General features: G+C 42.1%; 1 protein-coding gene across 6 annotated transcripts in view; it reads right to left on the minus strand.

Annotated features, from left to right (window-relative positions):
- INPP5D (inositol polyphosphate-5-phosphatase D) overlaps positions 1-24,438 on the minus strand; it is a 662,897-nt gene that overhangs the window by 153,233 nt on the left and 485,226 nt on the right. For all 6 annotated transcript variants that reach the window (XM_069213774.1, XM_069213775.1, XM_069213773.1 and 3 more), the window contains one exon: positions 5,322-5,430. In XM_069213774.1, the coding sequence (XP_069069875.1) occupies positions 5,322-5,430 (109 nt within the window). The remainder of the gene's footprint in view (positions 1-5,321; positions 5,431-24,438) is intronic.

The raw sequence follows: 24,438 nt of genomic DNA on the forward strand, positions 1-24,438 counted from the left end.
GCATAGACCTTTGCATATAGGTTAGTGAACAGCATTTTAGTAGTACTATTTTAGTACTACTAAATGTACCACAAAATGCAGTTTGTGAATAGACCCCATTGCTGTATCACTTCATTTACAATATTGCAAGTGTGCATAATATAAAGCCACTTGATTCACTTGCAAAATTTCAAATACTTTGATCATCTTGAGAAATAATGTTAGACCAGGTTTATTCTGCATGTCTATCTATGTTTAAAGTATAAGTGATTATTTGTACTGGCAGCAAATTATCTATGGGAACAATCTTGCTTCTCAAAACACATCATTAGGAAATTTGAGAGGAATCATAATGAAAGACAACAAATATGCCACAGATGAACATTTTGACTAAAGAAATAGACACCATTGGAAAAAATATTAACCAGGAAAATTGAGAACGCTCTTGGAGAATGAAAGGAAGCAAATTGATTCTTAGATTAAAAAGAATAATACACAATTGAGTGCATAAGGACTTTGAGTTATGTGCTTTCTTAGAAAATTGAAAACTGGAAACCAAGAATATCAATGGGATGTTCTGTAAGAACTTTACCATGAATCTGATACAATTAATTTTTACTCTATTCTGATATAGTCACTTTGGTTTGTGTCTAGTAGATAGTAGCAAAGATCCGACACTGATTCTCTGCTTTAGACAGAGATCTAATAAACTGAAATTTAGAAGCAGGTCTCACTTAAAGGCTCTGCTGATGTGGACAAAATCGACCCCAATTTTATATATAAACATCTAGTTTGCAATTATTACATTTAATAAAATAGTATACAATGTGATATGCTGCTGGAACTCTGACTGGTCTAAGCTAGGATACTACGTAATTTTAGTTTTTAAAACAAGAGATATGAGAGATCTAGTAATATTTTTTTAATAAGTCTTCTATTGATAGAACTGTCGGTAAAAACCACAGGGCCTATTTTACAAAGTGCAATGTGTAGTATGTTAGAGGAGTATTATAGTAAAAAATGCTATTCACAAACCTATATGTACAGACCTCCACCTCTTGTATCTTTTCAGTGTTGAGATCTCTGCCAATGTGGTGGAGATCTCTGCACTAGTAGGTTTATTATGTTTTTGTGGTAAATGTTGGAGAGACCAGGGGGACTCGCCAGAAACTGGGGAATACTTACTGCTAAATGGAAGCAGTTTAGGATAGGGAAATTTAAGGAGAGGTTATTTTAAATTATTAAACTTTCTTGATTTGTCCTTTTATTTGCCATAGGGAGATCTCTGCCCCAATAGGAGAGATCTCCACCCACCTGTGAAAGAAAAGTTATTAATAGTAACTTTAGACTTGTAAATTCAGTATTTATCTTGAGCTGAGATGGTGGAGACAAGTAATTCTGCATTTTAGGTGTAAATCTACACTAGGAATGGGTGAATAGTAATCACAGAAGCAAGCATAGACTTACACCTAGGTGCAGGAGTAGATTTCAACATGAGTAAATCCACAGGTGTAAATTGACCTCCATGAATAGGGCCCTAAATCACAATGCCAATTTGGACTCCATGCCCTTAGGAACAGGCACTCTATCCAAACGATGTGTTAGGGCGCTGTGTCTGTAAGGACATTCTGGTGAATTGTTACTGAAATTGAAATAAAGCAGAATGGAGTGGCCAATGTAGGAGCTGAGCAGTGAGGTAACTAGCATTTTGGCATCACACTTCAGGAAAATTGGTAGTCTGTGTCCGGCTTGGTCACAGAGGTCATAATTGCCTTCTTTTTTGGGTGATGGAGTTCACATGTTACACTAATTGCCTTGTCTCTTTCATGCTTACGCATTTATGTACCTGTCCCTGTTTATCCTTCTTCAGGGATGTGTACACAGATGTATGACTCTATACTGCTGTTTTAAGGTGGCTTCTGCTAGGCCCACTCTGTGGTTCTCACCATGGGGTTAACCATGCTGGAAATAAGGTGAATGAACAATAAAGATGTCTTTAAATTTATTTTATGTTTAACTTGTCCCATTTGCTGTGGGTTCAAAGACAAAGGTCAAATGTCAGGTATGTCTTTGACAAACTGCTGCTTATTCTTTTAAGTGGGAAACTGGTGTTAGGTCAAAGTCTACCAGACAGCAAACTGGCCTGGTTGTCTATCGACTTCTTGGGGACATTCTAAAAGCTTCTCTGGGAATGCATTCCGCCATTTGCTTACCTTTGTCTTTGTGTTTGTAACTCACATTTGCTTGCTTTCTATTTGCTGGCTTTATTTGTTTTAGGCTGTCCAACTTGAGTTTGTCCCTCCTGTAAAGCATAGGCTGTTTATTGTTTTCTTCCACACATGCCTGCTTTCTGTAAACAGGCCTTTAAATCTTGCTTTTATCTTTTCACATTTGCTATGCATTCAGAGACAGAGGTCAACTGTCAGGCTCTGTTTTTCAAAAAGCTTGGTGTTTACTTTCCGTTCTCTGACTTCAAAGTGTGAGGATTTTTGTGATAATTTTGCTGTGAAGAGAATAGCTTTTCTCTAGCAAACAACAAAATTTAAAGGTCTCAAAACGAACAGTGCAGATATATCAAAATACAGAATCAGGAAAGCACAAATGAAGCACTTTTTTGTAATTCTGAAGTGTGATGGAAACAAATATTTCAATACAATCAAAACAAATCAGTACACTGGGTGATGACATTTACATCCATTACATCTGTGTGCTGTATACTTTTTTCAGTAAAACTGTATGTCTGTACAAATGTAATCGTCATTTCAACTGAAATTGTGTTGTCTGTAATAGCCATGCTCTACTACACCATGCATACTCCACACTATGCCATTCCACTCTACACCACTCTACTCCACTCTATGCCCCTCCACTCTATGACACTCCTCATTGCACCACTCCATTCTACTGTATGACATTTCACTCCACTCTATGCCCCTCTACTTTATGACTTGCCACTCTGCGCCAAGCCACTCCACTCTACAATACACCACTCCACTCTTCTCTGCAACACTCCACTCTATGCCACTCCATGCCACTCTATGACACACCACTGTAATCTAAGACATGCCCTGTCACTCCACTTTTTTCCTCTCCACTCTATGCACATCACTTTATGCCACTCCACTTTAAGACACAACACTCTATTCCACTCCACTCTACGACAGTCTACTCCACTCCACTCTATGACATTCTACTCCACTCACGGTACACCACCCCACTCTACTACACTACACTCTGCAACACTTGACTCTATTCCACTCTACAACAGTCTACTCTACCATACACCGCCACTCTTTGACACTTTGCATCACTCTATTCTATACCACTCTACACTATAACATTCTACTCAAGTCTATACCACTATGCTTTATGACAATCTACTCCACTCTATTCCGCAACACTTTACTCAATTTTATGCAACTCCCTCTATGCTACTTTATGCCACTTTACTCCACTCTATGCCACTCCACTCCATCACACTCCACTGTATGACACTGTACTTCTTTCTTTGACACTCTACTTGATTCCACTGTATGAAACTCCACAGCCTTTCACTCTACTCCACTCTACTCCCTCCAAAACAATCTACAACACCCTACTCTACACCACTTCATGATGCTTTACACCTTTCTATGACACCCCACTCTACTCAGTTCCACTCTACTCCACTCCACAACACTTTACGCTACTCCGCAACACTCTACACCACTCCAGGCTGCTCAACAACACTCCACTCTACACCACTCCAATCTACAGCACTCGCTTCATGCCACTCTCCTTTATGCCACTAACATTTAGTCGTTCTGAACAGGAGCCACGCTGGTGTACAACATTGCTAAACCACAGTGGCAAAGCCAATAGGTCCTGCATAGGTGCGACCTATTGGTTTTTACCAATGTTTGTTTAATTTTCTTTCTCTGACTGCAAAGATAGATGATTTTTGTAAACGTGACCTAGGTAACTATCTTCCTGGGGTACAGGGAATGAAAGAAATATTGCGGGCTGACATTTTTTTCTTTTTTTTAAGGTTGAGTTTATTTAAAATACTTAAAAGCAGCTGACAATACAAGAGCAATTTGTGAGAACTATAACAAATCTAAGATATAAAACATGGTAAGGTATAAAGTATATCCACGTCTAATAGCAATATATGAATGAAATATAGAGAGAAGTCATTTTTTTCCTAGCACACAACAACATTTAAATCTATGCCTCTAAATGCACTATAAGTATTTCTTTGTATAAGAATTTTTCATAATTCTGACGTGTCATGGAAACATGGTGCCAGATGTATGCTTTTTGGTATGTATGAATCCAAATTTGCCTTCCTAAGACTGAATCACAGAGGTATGTAGGAATGTTTTGTGACCGAAATGCGGTTGCAAAACATTCACATTTTACCACCTACTTCAAGTAGGTGGTAACCCATTCACAAACGGGAAGGGGTCCCCAAGGGACTCCTTCCCCTTTGTAAAAGCATGCAAAAACATTTTTTAAGAGCAGGCAGTGGTACCACTTCATTTTTTTAAAAACCCATCCGTTTTCCTTACAGGAAAACGGGCTGCATTTTAAAAAAGGATTGCTTTATTTAAAAGCAATCACAGGGATGGTGGTCTGCTGAACCCAGCAGGCCACCATCCCTGTGATAATAGCCATGCTATCTACCTCATGAATATTAATGAGGTAGGTCGATTTGCGAGTCGTTGGGAATCACTAAATGAAACCTCTTGGAGTTTCATACATTCAAATAGCGATTTCCTAGTTTGACTCGCAAATAATCGCAATTAGGTAATCGCTATTGGAAAAATTGATACATCTGGCCCAAAGATCTGAATAAACAAAATAAACAAATCAATAAATCAAATTAAAAAAAACAAATAAAAACACTTTACTTGTTGATGTACAAATTATTAAATATTCGCTGTAACCCGATTTTTACAAATTATATTTTGTGCACTATATAGTTTTATCCATAGAGTGATCATTTCAACGGAACGAATTCTGTCTGTAAATTACAGTGCACTACCACACCAGTGCGGCAAAATGCACCACTGGCTACATAGCACACCTTAAACTTTCTCCTGCTGAAGGGGTTTGGCACATTTGCTACACTTGTTGTTGGATGTTTCATCATCCTTATGACCTCAGTGATGAGCTTTCCCAATAAGTAATCAAAACCGTCCATTAGATCCTGTAGGAAGCTTCTATGTAGAATTGGAGGCGATTTCAGTCATTGTTTTTGGAGGCATGCCTGAGAGAGCACAGCAATGTGTGTGCATGTATTGGGGAGAATACTTTGCCAGTTACTTAAATTATTGTGAAGAAGGTGGTCATGGACTTACCAAAAAACAGGAACACCTTCCTTTCCCTGCGTTCCAGGGTGAGCTGGTCATAGGGAAGCAGTTCCGGATATTGCTGCTGTCGGATCTTCTGCACAATGTTCTCAGCTTCCTGTGGGGAATGAACTGCGTCAGAAAAGCTGAAGCTCCCACACCTCAGCGGCACACAACATACTTTGTCCCAAAAGCACAAAAACAGTGCACTTTCTACTTCCATTGCAAAATAACCTTCAATGAGCAAAATCATTTATTGCTTTGCTTTGGATTGTCCCCAGCAATTACATGAACAGCAAGTAGATGATGAGTGCTCTCTGCTGCCTCTCATAATAACATATTTATAACTGTTACCTGCCTGTCTTTGAATTATTTTGTTTTTTGGCTTCATTTGTCCTGTCATCATTAACAGTGCAAAGGTGTGTGACTCTTTAAGCAAAATGTCATTTTGGTACTAGAGTGATCCCCACCCACAAGTAGAAAGGTAGATTTTAGGGCCCATATTTATATCTTTTACAATTGTGTTTTGTAAGTTTGCGCCGCTTTTGCGTCAAAAAGCGGCGCCAATGCGGCGCTAAAAAAAGTATAAATATGGGCCTAAGTATTTTCAATATATGTGTCCCTAATATGTGTGCTATAATGGCTCTTCTTATAAAGAAATTAGCCCTGCCTGTTATCTTCCTTCAAAACATTTGCAACTGCCCATACCTCGACCTTATCTGTACCACATAGTTATCCCGATTCTCTCGACTTTGAGCGAAGTAGTGTTCTTATTGAGAATTTTCAGTTATCACCTAATTATTTTCTTTTTGGATTCTTCACATGATAATGTTTTGATTCCTACTGCCCATTTCACTCTTTTTACTCAAGACATTTCTTACGTTTTCTTTAAATTATGCAGATTCACAATCTTCTCATCAAATTGTGCTACAAACAGTATTCCACCAGACCATTATTCCATCTGCTGGGAGCATCTTCATTTTCTTTCACTAGTCATTGGGCTTTGCTCCTTCAAAACTAATATGGTGATCTTAATAATAAATGTGGGCAACCCCCAGACCACATTTTATCTTAACGTTCATCCAAAACCTTCAGTCCTTTCTTAAGAGTGACCACGTGCACTTTCTCAATTACTTCCATAAACCATAACGTCATTTTTTAAAATCTGGCTGATGTTTTTAAAAGTTGATGCATTGCACTTTTGAATGCTGCTGATGCAGAGGCTGACCTGAAGGGCATGCTTTTAAATCTATAAACGTCTTCGGGACTGATGAAGGAGGTCAATGCTCTATAATGGCCATGAAGCAATTTAGTGGTATGTTGAAGGGAGGTCCAAGGTTTAGAACACACTAACTCTCTTTTGTCTTTGGAGTGAGAAATAACTGCAGTAGTTTGTGTGGTTCCATACCGTGTCCCTGGAAACTCAACCTATTTTACCACTGGGCTTCACCAAATAGAGAAGTTCACACTTCTTCCATTTTAGTTAGACCTCTCCTTGACAGAACTGTCAGTGTTTTAGTTTTCTATAAGACAAAGAACTTTGATACTGGTAGCTTTTTACAAGAGATTTTACAAACTATTAAATGTTTTTGAATCTAAAACAGTGTTGGGCTGGCATTTTGGCCAAGTGTCTGCGCTGTTTTTCTTTGGTCCTGGGGGGCCGCTTACGTAGCCTTTTAGGCTGGCCCATTTGGCAGTGCCAGACAGTTCCACTGTGGCCAAGGCTGCTGGCCATTATGAGACCATGCTCAATAGTTCATCCTGCCATCTTATCATCAAGCTGTTTACTTACGCCCAGGGCCACAATAGTTCTTCTACCACTCTGTCTTTTTCCCAGTACGCTGCAGGTTAGGGGCTACTTTCTGAGCAAATGGGCTGCCATGAATCATCCATGGAAGCCCCTTTGGCACTATTCTAGTCGTGCCCCCTGTAGTGTATGTGCGTGTGTATGAGGTGGGGGTGGACACTCTACAAAGGCTGATCATTAAATATGATGGTGATTGTGAGTATTTGGTTGACAGAACCCAGGGCCGTCATTGTCTTCTAGGCCTTTTACTACTACTGCTCCATTACTAACTGGGCATTGGAACCTGAGCACGATGTACACCCTTTCTGAACTTGACTCTCAGGGTAACAGGGTGAGCAGTCCAAAGCCTCTTACGAATGCAGAGACTCAGCACTCAAAAGTCAACTAATGGAGCAAAAATACTACTGTCCAATTCAGTGCTTATCTTTATAAAAAAAGTACTTTCACATTTACTTTGCAATGCTGTACAAAAAAGGATTTAAACAGGGCACAGGATTATACCGGGGTTCCATGAAAAAGGCACTAACGTAGTTAGCAGCTTACAGTGACAGGGTTCTAGGATCTCTCACTGCAGGAAACATCCTGACACTGCACTGAGTTGGGTGTTTCCTTTGCTAAGCTTGCCATTTTCTTCTCCGCTCTCCTTTCCTATCACACATTCGTTTAAAAATGTGTACTGCCCTACCCCGCCCTTCGCCAGAACTCTTTATATTGGTGTTTTGGAAATGGCAGCTTTTCCAGTGGTTTACAAAGGGGCTGCCATCAATTGGAATTGGTTCGTCTAAGACCTGCCGCCCATGTCTTCTTTTTTGGAGATCCCAACCAAAACCCTCTTTCATTTATTTCCCCATCTGTCCCAACCACGCTACCTCTGCCTATCCTGCAGTCCAGTACAAGATTGGCATTGTCCGACAGTGTAGAAAACATGCTCCAGAGACCATATCCCAGTGAAAGTGCAAGCAGATTGTTGTGTCCATGACACGTAGGTCAGCCGTTAAAGCACTCACTCTCAATTTACTTAGTTCCCCAGTCTCAGTTCAAGGCCTTCATTTCAGCTTAGACCCAAATCAGTTTAGGTTTAGTTGCAGTCATTACGGTGGAACCCTGCACGAAGTCCGAACTCTGTGGTGTACCGTCCTGCAGAAAGTCAGCCCCTACTTTTCTTCCAATAGTGCTGGGGAAGATCTGGACTCTAAAAACCATTCAGTGGGTGCAGAAGCAAGCACCCTAGGTACAAAGGGCAAACCTCCCCATTAAAAGAGTTAAGAGCCAATCCTAGAGGTATTGGTGAGCTTGTCAGTTGAAGGAAGTCGGAAGAAACAGGGCGGTGTCAGCACCAGTCACAAATCCTCAGTAACAGCACTGGGATACTGTAGGCAGTCAAGTTAGTCTTTGTTTGGCGCTGCACACCAATCCATGGCAGCGCACAGGAAGAACAACTCTCGCACTCAGGAAGGCTCCTGCAACATCCAAGTAGCCTTTGGCGCCCATGGGCAACAGCTACATTTCTTGCTTCTTATTGGTGCAGCACTAAAGATGTGATTACAGAGATTCAGGGAGACCAACCCCAACACTCCAGCTGTTTCCTGTGACGTCTCTTCTGTTGGGGGGGGGCACAAGAAATGGTTATACTGTTGTGAGCCTCTTCAGTGTGCGACATGTGAATTTAGGGATACAGGTAGACCCACTCCAGCACCCAGTTCAGCTCTCTGAGGCCCCCTTCAGAAAGAAAAAGGGCAATTTCATTGAATTCTGTGGGATGTGAAGCTCAAAGAATTTTCTAATTCTATCTAGAAGCATTAGAGAATGGCACACAACGTTCTGATGTTTATAGGAAATCCAGAATCAGACTTAGTAATAGATTTGCTAAGGAGACAAATGTAGTCATGGCAAGGTATACATTTTATACTCAACCACAACGTGAGGGCGAAACAATAGAATAATTTGTTTCTAGGTTGAGAAAATTGTCCGTGAGATGTCATTTTGGTAGTATAGACGATGAAATGATGAGAGACCAACTCATGACACAGTGCAAAAGTAGGAAAATACAAGAACGTTTATGGGCAGCAAAAAATCCTACTTTGACAGATGCTATTGAGATGGCCAAGGTTGTGGAAGACCCAGAATTTTGTATGGGAGAAATGAGTAAAGGAACAAATAAGATGTCAGGAGAAAAAGTGGATGTGGTGGAGATTGCAGAAGACAGCAGTAATGTTGGAAATACAGTAGGCCGTGTGGGGAAAAACAAAGTGGCACAGAAAATGGATGGAAGCAAATGTGGGAGTAAAATTTGCAACAGACGTGGAAGTAAATTCCATGGAAGTGAAGCCAAAACTTGCTTTGCTATAGGTAAAGCGTGGCGGCATGTGGGCATAAATGCCATTTTGCGTGTATGTGTAAGGAGTGGTCGAAACCTAAAGCAGCTGTAACGTGTGATGGGAAAGAGGATCACATTCTAAGCTTGGGTGATGATGAGGGTACAGAAAGGAGGAAAAGAAGACCAAAGGCTTCATTCATCATTGAAAAAAATAATAATAGAGTTAGTGGCTGACACAATTATTCCTAAGGATATTTATCATGACAAAAGGCCAGATTTGCAGTTATGTCCTAAAGATATCTGTCCAGAGGGATACCAGGGTGAAGAAATTGTTATTCTCGGCTATCTTGCTAGTTCTATTGAGTTCAAAACTCATGAAATATATGGAAAAGTGTACGTAGCTGATAGGGGAATGCCTATCTTAGGATGGATGCATCAATATGATCTGAATATCATAGTGAGTCTGAAAGCCCCTTAACAGGTCAAGATAACTGAAGATTTTCAACTTGAAGAAATCTTAGATGAAGTGAAAGAGGTATTTCGGGAGGAGTTGGGGGAACGTAAAGGGTATGTACATAAAATCAAAATGAAACCCAATGTGAAACCTGTAAAACACAAAGTTAGGAAAGTACCCATTGCTGTTCGTGAGGAAGTAAGTGAAATGTTGAATAAAATGGTGGAAGGAGGAATCATTGAAGCGGTGGAAGTTTCAAATTGGAACTCCCCAGTGGTGATATCTAAAAAAAGAGGATGGTCGCCTTAGGTTTTGCGTGAACCTTCATAGTGTGAACCAGAATATCATTACTGACAACATTCCATTGCCAGTCATCAATGAATTGTTGCTTTTGCTCAAAGGTGGACATTTTTTTCTAAGTTGGATTTAAGGAGCGCTTATCACCGAATTCAGCTATACGAGAGCTCCAATGACTTGACAGCATTCATCACCATGCAAGGGACTTTTCCTTTTACCCAGAATGCCATTTTGATTGCCATCAGCGGCCAATGTATTTCAACGAATGTTGACACAACTGTTTGAGGGATTCAGTAATGTGATCTATTTCCAAGACGATATTTTGTTTTATGGAGCTACAGTCGAACAACATAATTGTTTGTTAAGGAAAGTCCCAAAGAAACTGATGAAGGTGGTCTTAACATTACGTAAGGAAAAATGTGAATTTATATGTAAAGAGATTGAATATCTGGGTCATACTATCTCTGGTGATGGTGTGAAACCCATAAAATTAGCCCCACAGCCCAAAGACAAAGATCAGTTAAGATAATTTATGGGGATGATTAAATACTATGCCAAATTTGTTGGAAACTTTGCGACCAGAACTGAGATGTTGAGAATTTTACTTAAAAAGGGCTGTACCTTCAGATGGAGTGAGGAAAAACAAGCATGCTTTCTTGAAATAAAACAGGAGGTGTGTGCACCTAATATTTTGGTGCCATTCACTATAGCTCTAAGTTCTATTCTCAATGTTGATGCTAGTGCATAAGGAATATATGGGGTTTTATCTCAGAGTCATACAGGTGTGGAGAAAACTGTTGCGTTTGCATCCTGTTCATTGTCTGAGACTGAGAAGAATTACTCAGTCATCGAGAGGGAAGCATTGGCTGTGGCATGGTCAGCTGAATATTCGAGGACATATTTGAGGGGGGATAGTTTTACTGTGGGGACCTAAATCAAAAATGAAAGTTGTGACTCCTGGGTGGGCTGTAAAAGGTTCTGCAAGATTAGCGTGATTAGCAGCCAGAATGCAAGAATTCAAATATACAGTTGAGTATATTCCTTGTTGGCATAATACTCGAGCTGATGTGCTTTCCCATTTGCCTATATATTGGAAAATGGTAGACAAAGAGGCAGTGATGAATAGAGAGAAAGAGGGAGCTGTAGCATGGGTGGACGAAGTAGTACATAATGGTATAGGGGCATTTTCTAAACGAGATTGGCTTCAGAAAATGGACAAGGGTATTGCGTTAAAAGAGGTATGCAAGATGGTGATTAGTGGAAGTAGTAGAGAAAGCATAATAGTGCTTGCTCTGAGACCATACATCAAGATTATAGATGAGATGTCTATTGCTGAGAACAGAGTACTTATGAAGTGCAACAGATTTGTGCCACCTGAAAATCTGAGAAAACAAAATATTCAACTGGCCCATGAGGGTCATTTAGGGCAAACCATGACTCAAAGGAGAGTCAAAGAAAGCTTCTGGTGGCCTGGAATTGATGCTCAGACCGCCAGTGGGTAGAGGGTTGTTGAGTATGTAAAGAAAGTGAAAAAAGACTTGAAGTTGGGACCAATCTGAACTAGGTACATTCAAGACCCTAAAGAGATGCGGCACAGTGTTTGTATGGATTATATAGGTCACTGATGGGTGCCAAACAAGGGAGAAGTTTGCCTTGGCTATGGTGGATGTATTTTTTAAGTGGTTGGAAGTAAATGTTATGAATAAAGGGTCTAATGATAGTCCCATTATGGTTTTGAGAGAACGTTTTAGAAGACAAGGTTTTCCACACACCTTGATAACAGACAATGGTACCCAACTAACATCTAGTGAGAGAAAGGGATTTCTAGCAATGCATGGCATTAAGCATCATTGCACTGCCTTCTTTAATCCCCAGGAAAATAGAATTGCAGGATGGATGAATCGCATGATCAAGGGAACCATTCAATTAGCTAGGAGAAATAATTAGAACATTGCAGAGGCAGTTCAAGAAGCAGTGTGGACATATCGCGCCATGTAAAATAGAATATTATGTAAATCTCCTTTTCAGTTAAAAAGAGGTCGCAAGGCCAGGACCAAATTGGTACCAAGTTGGTTGATGGATGGTGAAAACCAATTCTGTGAAGAAAAAAAAACCAAAGCGTCTAGGATTCAGAAAGGTGATTGGGTGAAGGATGGACGTGTAGGGAGAGAAGGGTGCAAATTTAGAAGTCTATACAAACTTAAGCAGGTATACGAGTGGTATTTAGTTCTAGAAAATGGGGACAAGTGGATCAAACATAGGGTGGCTTGATATAAGAAAGGTCACAAGTGTGTGAGAGAGAGGACCAAAGTGGGGGATGTAGTGGATGTATGCTTGTGCGGAATAATAGGGAATTTAGAAGAAGTGGGAGTGAATTTTAAAAGGAAGTAGTGAGGAGGTCAAAAAAAGAGGGGAAAATCTTAATGAACATTCTAACATGGAAAATGTCCCAGTTCGCTCAATGAGGGAAAGAAAACCTCCCTCTTATCTACAGGACTATGTGAGTTAGGGTTGTTAAACCCAATTTTAATTACAGTTTATTTTTCCACCTGAAATGTATCTTTAGGTGGTGCAAACGATTTTTTATAAGAACAAGGTAATATAGGGGATATTTTTGTATTCACTTGTTATTGCTTTTTGATCATGTATATCCCGTTATGGTCAAAGTTAGGTTACTTTTTATGTTCTTGTTGCTTTTAGTTTATTTTTATATGTATTATAGTTTGAAATTCAGTGTTTTATGTTAAAGGAAAATGATGTGTTATAAAGATGATGTAGTGGAACTCTGTCTGAGTACCTAAATCCTACTGGTCTTTGGAATGTATTAGTATTAAATCAGGGAGACAGTTTTGGAGAAGGCTGGCTGGAGGAAGACACAAGTTGGCAGGCTGATGAAACTATCATCTTATCAACATTTATAGCTGATGACTGCTGACTTTTTACTACACCCCCCCTTGTCAGACCACACTCCTAAGTAATTCCCTCATTCTCGGCACCACAGTTGGGCTTCTGCTTGACACTAGTTTCCTCATGCAAGGGTGGCCTCTGTTTCCCTCTCACAGCAGACCAGCCAGGCAGGTTCTGTATAAAGGTAGACTCACAGCTCTTCTCCAGTAGATATAGATTTCCAGGAGTTGTCCCATTACCCAGGAGTGGCTGGCTGGCTGGCTGTTAACATCAGCCCTGAATCACAAGATTTCAATAACACCTGTCAGTGAGAATTTATGGAATAATGTTAGATGGTTTCATCCCTTTTGTCTATCCAGTTTCCAGGCAAGGAATGTTGATCACACTGTCCCCGTTCTGGAACTGGTTCAAGAAGGTTCAATCAGATAGTGTAGCCCTACTCTCCTGAACACCTCAAACAACAGCACAGTGAGGAATGAAGACCTTGCAGCAGGCAGCCATCAGCCTTTTACGAGAAGCTCTCCTGGGCTAGACAAAAGGTAGACTTGAAAGAATGGTTCCTCCTGCACCACAAAAGAGACCACTGTCCTCACCTCCCCACACTCTCTACCTAAATTAACAGGAGAGCTCAGGAAAGAATAATCAGGAAGACTGCTGCTGAAAGTCACTGTTCCTTTCCGAAAGGCAGGCTTGTCTTCATCACCCCACACCTAAATGTCTAGTACTTCTCAAAAGCCTGAGGAATGCCACCAATACACTTTGCTAGTCTTTGAAAATGTGACACAGTCTCTATCATTGGCAATGCTTTACTGGGGCAATCCAAAAGGAATCCCACTGGTCTCTTTCCACTCATGCGCAAATAAGAATTAATGTTATCAATCACATTACATTCTTGTTATTCTCATTCCACACATGTGAGATGTTAGCAAGGAGGCCTGGTAAAGAGCGTCATGGAATCTTTACAGAGGGAGGCCATTAAGCTTCTTGTTTCTTACCAGGAGCAGATGAAAAATGGCCTTTATGGCACTATTGACTAACAAATTAAATACTGCCATCACCACCAAGCATCTTAAAGCCAATACATGGACCATAGTAGCTTGTGACAAGAAGGGTGCACGTAGTGTGCTCCTCCAAATCCCAGAGCATGGCTCTTAGTCTCAAAGCCTTCAGCTCATTCACATGATAGTTGTGTGAGCTGGGCACAAAAATCAGGATTAGAGTAGAAATGTTATATTAGATAACTTAGGGTAGGAGTGCATGCCTGCAAACCCACGCAGAGGACATTCCTGTCCGGACACTCAGAATTAGTGACCTTGAGTTAGTTACTATAGGCTTCTGTGAAACACACTCCAAGAACAGCCATACTTTATAGAGAGCCCTTTTGAGAACATGCCTACGTAATGATGCCTCTTTTCATCACTCATCTACACTTCCATGAGGTCCATCAAATTCTGTCTGTTAATGTTGCATGGACATGCTAGTCGGTAGGATTGGGTTGTGCAATGGAGCAATGTCCATTCATTGTGGGACAGTTTTTATCATTTTCATAGACATTCACTTGACTATCTATCTAGCAAGAACACACCAATATCCTGCTGCAGAATATATGTACTAATAGTGTCTTATGTTGTTTGCCATCTGCGAAATCGTATGAAAAATGGATATAGCTATGTCATACTTATATTGGGTTGCAATGTGTGTTTATGAATGTTATGCTGTGTCGCATGTAACATTATGTGTGCTTTTAAGCATGTAGATCACTTGCTCGTTGGGCTGTCTCAGAATCCCACAGAAAAGTAAAGAGGACTGATTCCCTAAACCCGTTGGCTATTCCTAAAGATATGGTTAAAAGAGGGACAGAACAACTTACATGGAAAACCATTAAATTTGAATGTCTCCATGGCTTTTCTACACCACACTTTCAGGGTAGATGTTAGCAAAATATTTCATTTGTTTCCTTTATAAAATGGGTAATCTAATACAATCCTGGGGAGGCACTTGGAAGTGGCTTTCGCTCATAAAGGTTGTCACCTTATTTCCTGCTTCCCTCAGTAGTAAAGAGGTAGACCAAACAGTGATGGGTGGAATGCTTGAGTTAATATCTCTGTTGCATTCCAGTCCATCGTTCTTTTCCCCACAATGCTACCTCAGTAACAAATAGGCCATACAAATATTAGTCTTCATCCTTCTCCAACAGGAACAATCCAGCCCAAACTGTCAGGCCATGTTCCCTCTGAACCAGAACACAAGCAGCCCAAGACCAGCTTCACCCTGGTTGGGGCTCTTTAGTCGGGTGCAGCTTGGTTGCAGTGGCACAGTGTGCACGGGACCCATGTACAGGCTTACCCGTCACACTTAGGACATCCCACTAAGGTACACAAAATAGTGATGGCTGGAATGCTTGAATTAATCTCAGGCACTGATAAATACTCTGGGACACATTCCAGTCCATTGTTCTCATTACCCCTTAGTACAGAGGCTCAAACAACACTGGAATATGTCTGTAGTAATTATGGAGCTATTGGTAAAACAGGTTCTACATCATCAGGAGGCTTTACCCAATTTTAGTGTGCTCTGTGGCTTCCTGAAGCATGTATCAAGGAGTGCTGCATCCAGATCATTTTTCGTCAGTCTTTCCATTTCACATGCATGCAACATGTATCCAACTGGAACTGCCCTCAGTACTTATCAACTTAATAAACACAAAAAAAGTTTAAAAGAGATTACCACAAGATTAGAGTTACTTTGAGCATGGGGACCTTAAACTCTGAGAGACAGAGTGCAGAAGATTATTGTTGATGGTGTCTTCACAGAAACAAATTGTTCAGCCGATTTATTATATTCAACTGTTCACAGATTTCGGAGAGACATTGTATCAAAAATCAGTTTGAGTCTATGGAAGCTAAGCATGGAAAGAACTTGTGTAAGTAGCAGGGGTGTCATTAAACCCCCACTTTCGCTGCTTGAGTTAAAGGTCCAGACCTTTACCTTTGATCTCCAAAGAGCAGGGGCGGCTCCTCCATGAGGGCAGAGGAGTGTCGACCTTTCGCCAGCAGCGACAGCTGTAAAACTTTTAGCGAACAATAATAAACTGTGTTTATTATCGTTGTTTGGTAAAAGGACGCGGCCACAGGGGGGACGAGCAGTGAGGGGGAGTGCCAGCCAAACACACATGCGCTGTAGGCTCTCTCGATGGGTTGGAGAGAGCCTGCACAGCCTCCCAGTCTGCCTGGGAGTACCCTGGCTGGGCACTCACAGCCAACACTGACGCTGCTTCGCAGCATCAGGCTGGGAGCCTGTGCCTGCAGCGAGGAGAAGAAGGAGCGGCGTGGCACGCGGCATTAACGTAGGTGTTTTTTATTTTTCATTTTATTTTAATTACCCAACCCCATCTGTCCCCTGCCCCACGTGTCACCCCACCCCTTCTACTTGCCATTAGCTGCTCCTGCCAAAAAGAGGCTCATAATAGGTGTTGGACCTGGCTTTTTGACAGGGTCATCCCCAAACTTTTTGCCTTCCTCCTTTTCTTTTTCTGACCTCATTTTTGCTGGTTTTTAGACTCTGCGCACTTTACCACTGCTAACCAGTGCTAAAGTGCATATGCTCTCTCCCTTAAAACATGGTAACCTTGAATCATACCTGATTGGACTATTAATTTACTTATAAGTCCCTAGTAAGGTGCATTTATGTGCATAGGGCTGGTAAATTAAATGCTACTAGTGGGCCAGCAGCACTGGTTGTGCCACCCACTTAAGTAGCCCCTTTTCCTTGTCTCAGGCCTGCCATTGCAAGGCCTGTGTGTGCAGTTTCACTGCCACCTCGACTTGGCATTTAAAAGTACTTGCCAAGCCTAGAACTCCCCTTTTTCTACATATAAGTCACCCTTAATGTGTGCCCTAGGTAACCCCTAGAGCAGGGTGCTGTGTAGGTAAAAGGCAGGACATGTACCTGTGTAGTTATATGTCCTGGTAGTGTAAAACTCCTAAATTTGTTTTTACACTACTGTGAGGCCTGCTCCCTTCATAAGCTAACATTGGGGCTGCCCTCATACACTGTTGAAGTGGCAGCTGCTGATCTGAAAGGAGCAGGAAGGTCATATTTAGTATGGCCAGAATGGTAATACAAAATCCTGCTGACTGGTGAAGTCGGATTTAATATTACTATTCTAGAAATGCCACTTTTAGAAAGTGAGCATTTCTTTGCACTTAAATCCTTCTGTGCCTTACAATCCACGTCTGGCTGGGCTTGGTTTACAGCTCCTTGTGCATTCACTCAGACACACCCCAAACACAGGGTACTCAGCCTCACTTGCATACATCTGCATTTTGAATGGGTCTTCCTGGGCTGGGAGGGTGGAGGGCCTGCTCTCACACAAAGGACTGCCACACCCCCTACTGGGACCCTGGCAGACAGGATTGAACTGAAAGGGGACCTGGTGCACTTCTTAGCCACTCTTTGAAGTCTCCCCCACTTCAAAGGCACATTTGGGTATAAAACAGGGCCTCTGCCCTACCTCATCAGACACTTGCTGGAGAAGAAACCTGAACCAGAAACTACATCCTGCCAAGAAGAACTGCCTGGCTGCTCAAAGGACTCACCTGTCTGCTTTCTACAAAGGACTGCTGCCTTGCTGTTGCCCTGCTGCCTTGCTGAACTCTTGTCTGGCTGTGAAAGTGCTCTCCAAGGGCTTGGATAGAGCTTGCCTCCTGTTCCCTGAAGTCTCAGGACCAAAAAAACTTCTCTCTTTTATTGGATGCTAGCACACGAACATTTCGACGCACAGCTTGTTCCGTGGCGAGAAAAATGCCGCACACCGACGCTGATCGACGCAACGCTCTTGGGACGATCGAAAATCCGACGCACGGCCTCCCAAGGACAACGCCGCCCGACCTCTAGTGGAGAAATCAACTCGACGCCTGCCGTGAGATCGTAATTTCGACGCGCAGCCCCGCAGATCGACATCCAGAGGAGAAATCGACACAACGCCTGCCGTGAGATCGTAATTTCGACGCGCAGCCCCGCAGACCGACGCACAGCCGGAGAACAAGCAGGAAAAGGGGACGCGCATTGGAGGAGCCGGGAGGAGGTGCCTGACAGCAGGGCAAGGAGCCCTTTAAACTTTCGTTGCGCTCCCGCCGTCGCGGGACGCGCATTGGTGGAGCCGGGAGGAGGTGCCTGACAGCAGGGCAAGGAGCCCTTTAAACTTTCGTTGCGCTCCCGCCGTCGTGGGACGCGCGCGGGCGGTGCCCGGGCAAAGCCCGGGCCAAGGGCGGGCCCATCCTTAGCCCGTCAGAGACCGGAGGAGGCTGGGCTGGGCCCCCTCTCTTTCACCTGCAGTAAGAGATTTGCTTGTTATTTAAGAGTGTATAGATTATAGCACTATTCTACATTACTTAAATTGAGAAGCCTATTCTTTACTAAGCCCTTCCTTTATCAGTCCCTCCTCCAAGTTGTCCCGCTGTAAATGTAATCTGGATGTAATTCGGAGAGTTCCATTAAACAAGTATATAGAAGCGCGTCATTCGAGGGGTGGAGCAGTCAGGGCAGGAGCCCCTAAACCCTGTTTTTCACCCGTCCTGAGACCGGAGGCAGGGCCAGTTACTCCAGCGACAGGACACTGAACTCATAAGGAAGGGAGCTGTCTTCCCTTCCTTTTTTCATTTACCATTGTATTTTGTGTTTATTTTACCTTACGGGCATCTTCCCAATATGGGGAAAAGAAAGGCTATAGATTTACCAGCGCAATCCAAGGGTACTAAAATCGCAAAAAAACGCCCAAGTAGACCTTTGAATCTAGGTACACCCAATGGGTCTAACCCATTGGATGAAATAGACCTCCTAGTTAAAGAAGTTGAGTCTATGTTAGGTACACAAACAACTATAGGGGCAAACAATTCAAAGAGAGCCCCCCCTAAGGATAGGAAAATCCCAGAGTTATTTAAAAAGAAGGGGTTAAGGGATTCTATAGACACTATAAAAGGGGTTGATGGTGATGGGGGCCCGCATAACTGTAGGGGCCCCTTCCCAAAACCCACTCATAACATAGCGAGTCCTCCAGTATCCCAGTGGGGTCTCCCACATGTGCCACATACACCAACTCTCCTACCATTGACTCCGGTGATCAAGGTGGTCCCTAGCTTATTCTGTACTAATCGTTTTGAACCTCTATTAGCAATAGAGGATTCGCCCGTGCCCACGAGTGTGCCCAAGTGCAAGCCAGTAGTTGGAACACCCAACCCTAGTGTTTTCTCATCGATCCCCCAGTTCGTGTCGGAAGGCAAAGAACCAGCAGCTAGTAGAGACAACCTGGCTACAGTCCTTCAGAGAGTCGATGAAGTTAAGGGATTGGTTCTAATACTAATAGATCTTATGAAGAACAACCATGCTAGTGCAGGGATTTGTAAAGTTTGTGGGGAGGTCAGGGGGGAAGAAGCTTTCCCATTATCTTCCCCAACAAAGGGGATGGAGTTAAGGGACAATTTTTGTCTCCCCATTAGAGGGGGGACAGTTCTTCAAGGGAGGGAAGATTACCACTGCGATCCCAATATTGACAATACGAGGCCCAGAAGGAGGTCTACAAATGTACCTAGACACAGAGACCGTCAAGGTAATTGGTCAAGTAATTTAACCAGTGACAGAGGTAGGACCAGTAGACTCGACCCACCGGAAACTGTCCAAGATTCCAGTTTTACACAAACCCCAAACAAATCACACAAGATCCCCTATAATAACATTACTCTCGATACAACACCGAGAGTACAGTTAATAAAGAACAGGACCTGCTTACAAGTCAGGGAACAAACAAAATCTATTTGACTAATGTTCCAAAACTATCATCAGGGTTAGCTGAGAACCAAGCCTCCTTGATCAACAAAGTCATACACTGGATACGCTCCCGACGAAGTTGTCTCTCTGTTATTCGTTCTGACATAATATCGGCCAAGAGGAGCTGCATCACAGGGACCAATTTTGACACAATAACTATTTATTTTGAAGACAAGTATATGGTGACTTTAATTGTCGTACCCGCTTGGATAACGCAACAACCAGGGGGGGAATTAGATTTACGTTACACCCACATAACTCTGGACCAGCCATGGGACCGGCAGGATTCGATGGTTTAATTAATTCCCGTGGAGGTGCTGCACGAAAGGAAGATAATCCCAGGCCGCTGCCTAATCCTGTATGACTGTCTACTGAACTAGTAACTAATGTGACGGCCCGCTTCAAGGCCCCACATTTGACGGGGGATGATAAAGCACCATCATCAAACATTTGTAGTAATGACCCGAGTGTGGTAGAGGCTGGATGCACAAGCGTGGTGATAAACCAAGATAAATGTACGTTAGAACTTATGTCATGGAATGTTGCCGGCCTGGCAAAGAATTCAGGTGATGGTGAATGGGCCTCTTTTATTAAAAAAATAGACATATGTTTGTTTCAGAAAACTTGGGCGGAGGATACTACCAATATAGATGGATTTTTTTCATTTAGTGCACCTGCTATACCTCCTGAGAAGGGGAGGGGCCGGGCAAAAGGTGGGCTCTTATTACTTGTTAACAAGAATCTGCAGTGCGACTATAAGCTTTTGGAAATTGATTCTGTATATCTAAAAGCCATGCGTATTACGTTCAACAGAAGATTATCAATTGTTATTGCTAATGCTTATATACGATCGGTCCCATATGGCTCCGAGTCCCATACCCTGGCTATTCTGTCCGAATTTGTAGGAAGCCTCCACCCCTCAACTATTCTAATCATAGCTGGAGATTTTAACTGTACCTTCGAGCCTTCTATTCTCATAAGTGGTTTAACTGATGAAGAAGATGAGCAGTGGGGGATCCCACAATTATCTATTACCCGGCCTTGCAAAAAATCTCGGGTGGCCATGCAATTAGCCACATTATGTTTAAACCATGGCCTTAGGGCCTGTAATGGTAGAACTCCATCCGATATGAACAGCGCACCTACTTTCAAAAGGGGCATGTCGATAAGCACCATTGATTACTTCTTGGTTGATGTTAGGTTGTGGCCCCATTTGGAAGATATGAAAGTAGAAGTGAGATGTGATAGTGACCATTTCCCCTTGCTCCTTACCCTTTCTGGAGAAATGTTCAGGAGAACACTTAACAACTATGCTGCAATAATTCAGCCACCTTGCTGGAACAACAAATTCACCAAGATTACTTGGCCAAAAGTGATGTCCAACCCTCACCATATTAGAGCAATATATCAGATTTTCTTAAATAGTTTGGCTGAGTACGAAGATCAGGCTGTGGGGAATATTCTGATTCTCAATATACATGACAGCATGACTACTCAGCTACGGGGGTTCTTTTATAAAACAAGGCGGTCAAAGCCACATGAAGGGAAAGGGGTACGCAAGGGATGGTTTGATGAGAGGGGCTCAAAGGCTAAGTCTGGGTTAAGAGTAGCAGTAATGTCTGGTTCCCAGGGGGAAATTAAACAAGCCAGGTCCCTATACAAAGTAACTTTGTCTAACGCAAAAAAGCGGTGGGAGGATTTCCTGTGGCAGGAATTATTAGATGCTTCCAGAGAAAAGAATAACAAGCGTTTCTGGGAACTTCTGTCTAAAAGAGAAAATGGAGGTAGGAGTTGTCCCAGCAACCATATTCAACCAGAAAGCTGGGTAGAGCATTTTACTACTCTTTATGCCCTACCAGAGGGCCCAATGGACACCAATGTGGTCCACTCTCCAACAAAATTGTTGGAATTAAATTCCAGCATGGCCCTCCAAGTGGAGGCCCAGTGTGTCCCTGAGGGTTGCCTCATCTTTAAAATAGAAGAGACCCTTGAGGCTATAAACAGCCTAAAACCTGGCAAAGCACCTGGACCAGACAAGCTTCCTGGAGATCTTTATAGATCGGAACCATATATCTGGTCCTGGTATATTAATGCCATCTCAAATAGCATAGCTGCAGGGGGGCAAATTCCAGGTACATGGAAGGGGGCAGAGATCATTCCCATTTATAAAAAAGGAAATGCTAATCTTCCAGCTAACTATAGGCCAATCACCCTTATAGACAACCTACAAAAGATCTTTGCTAAACAAATTTTGCAGAGGCTAATCAATTGGGTTGAGGAGTACCAAATCCTTTCCCATTTACAGGCAGGGTTTCGTGCAAAAACTAGCACGATAGACCAGGTCTTTCGATTGGCCATATTGCATTGGAAATATGTTCTTGTGGCCAAGCAATGCCTGTATGTGGTATTTATAGACCTGCGATCGGCTTTTGATTTGGTCCCAAGAGCCAAACTGTGGGAAGTGCTGGGTAGATTGGGAGTCCCAGAGGATCTATTACTCCTGTTAAAACGACTACATGAGAACACTTATGCCCAAGTGAGGTGGGGTGAACAAGGCGAACTGACAGAGCGGATCCCAATCTGAAGAGGAGTTTGCCAAGGTTGTGTGCTAGCCCCCCTTCTGTTTACCATATTTATCAACGAAGTAGTAAAGGCTGTGTCCATAGGCCAGAATGATGCCCCTTCCCTGAATACACAAAAAATCCCCATCCTGCTCTTCGCCGATGATTCACTCCTCATTTCTAAGACACCAATGGGGTTGCAAACCCTTGTTGACCGGTTTAACCAATTTTGTAGCGATCATGGGTTGGAGGTTAATATTAACAAAACCAAACTGATGGTGTTATCCAAGGGACCTAGGAAAAAATGTTCCATTCACATTGAGGGAGTACCATTGAAGGAAGTAAGCTCTATAGATTACCTGGGAGTTAGGCTAACCAGCAAACTATTATGGGAAGAGCAGATTACAAAAAGTGCAGGGCTCCTACAACACAGAGCCTCATCTATATTGCGTTTCTATCAAAGCACCTCTATAAAAGTTGTTTCCCCAGCAATAAAAATGTATACAGCTAAGGCTCAAAGTGCAGCCCTGTACGGAGCGGAGGTATGGGGTTACGCTAACTGTAACAAGATCAGTGTGGGGGAAAACAATTTTGCAAGGGCTTTAATTGCATGTCCACGCACCACACCCTTGCTTCCATTATTTCCAGACCTGGGGTTAAGCCGAGTAGCAGATCTAGCTACTCTAAGACCTCTCCTTTATTGGATTAGGTTATGGATAACCCCTGAACTAGACATATATAAGACCGCATTACTCGATCTACTGAAATGCCAAAACACTAATACTCTTCCCTGGATTCGCCATGTGGCCCATTGGCTCCGGCTATTGGGTCTGGGTGATTATTGGGAAAATCCCCATAAATTAGAGAAACGGCACAAAAACGTTTTAAAGTTAACCTATTGGTCTTATGTTAAGGATAACTACATAACCCACAAATCCCATGGTCGCTTAACTAATTCCTTCATTGATATTAAATGGTCCCCAAAGTTTGAATCCTATTTGGATGTGATACCGGATTTGCAGGGCAAGAGCTTATATGCAAGGTTTCGTTTTGGCTCTCTGCCCCTGATGTCACTGATTCATAGGTGGGGGTCGATTAATCTTACCGATATATGCCCTGCCTGTGGCAGTACTTTCGAAACCATTGAGCATTTCATGTTCTTCTGCCCAGCCTATGCGATTCCGCGATTAAAATGGATCCGCAATATTTGCAGGGACATGGGATTCAAGAACTGCTCTTTGGCTCTACGGGTTCTAAAAAGCCATAATTCAACCGATGTAATTCTTTCAGTAAGCAAGTATTTAGCAACAGCTTGGCGCATACGATGCCATCTCCAAAAAGTAATTTAAGGTCTCATCTCTTTATAGATAAGTTTTAGAGTCATATGTGCAATTCAAGTTATTGTTTTAATGTTTTTACACCAAGTTATAGATGTGTATTTATTTATTTCCTTAAGAATTATTTATTATCTTGTTTTATGTGCTTTTATGGTCATTGATCGAACAAAGTTGATGATGATGATGATGATGAATTATTGACCATGTGGTTTGGACAGGGCTTTTGGAACAGATTTTTCTTAGATAACACGTGGGTAATCATCCTGTGTTTCTGCTATTTTATCACTAGTGTTAGCCGTAAAGAGTTATTTTTATGCACCTGTCTGGTATTCATGCCATTTTAACATGAATCTGATAACCATTTTAAGTTATTATATAAGCTTTTTATTACACTGTGCTTGTGTTTTTAATTATTTGACAGTGCCTAAATTTGCCTATACGATTGTGCCGGTAGTAGGCTCTCTTTATTAAAATATGCCATCTAAATTATCAAGAAACTGTATCATTATGTAACATCAATTTAGCACTTTAAATCTTTAAATCTTGGGTCGGATAGTTTGCATTTATCTTGATGATGGTATCCCCTGGGAAATTTGAATCTGAAACCACCTCATATTGTTT

Source organism: Pleurodeles waltl, chromosome 11, assembly GCF_031143425.1.
Source record: "Pleurodeles waltl isolate 20211129_DDA chromosome 11, aPleWal1.hap1.20221129, whole genome shotgun sequence".
NCBI lineage: Eukaryota > Metazoa > Chordata > Amphibia > Caudata > Salamandridae > Pleurodeles > Pleurodeles waltl.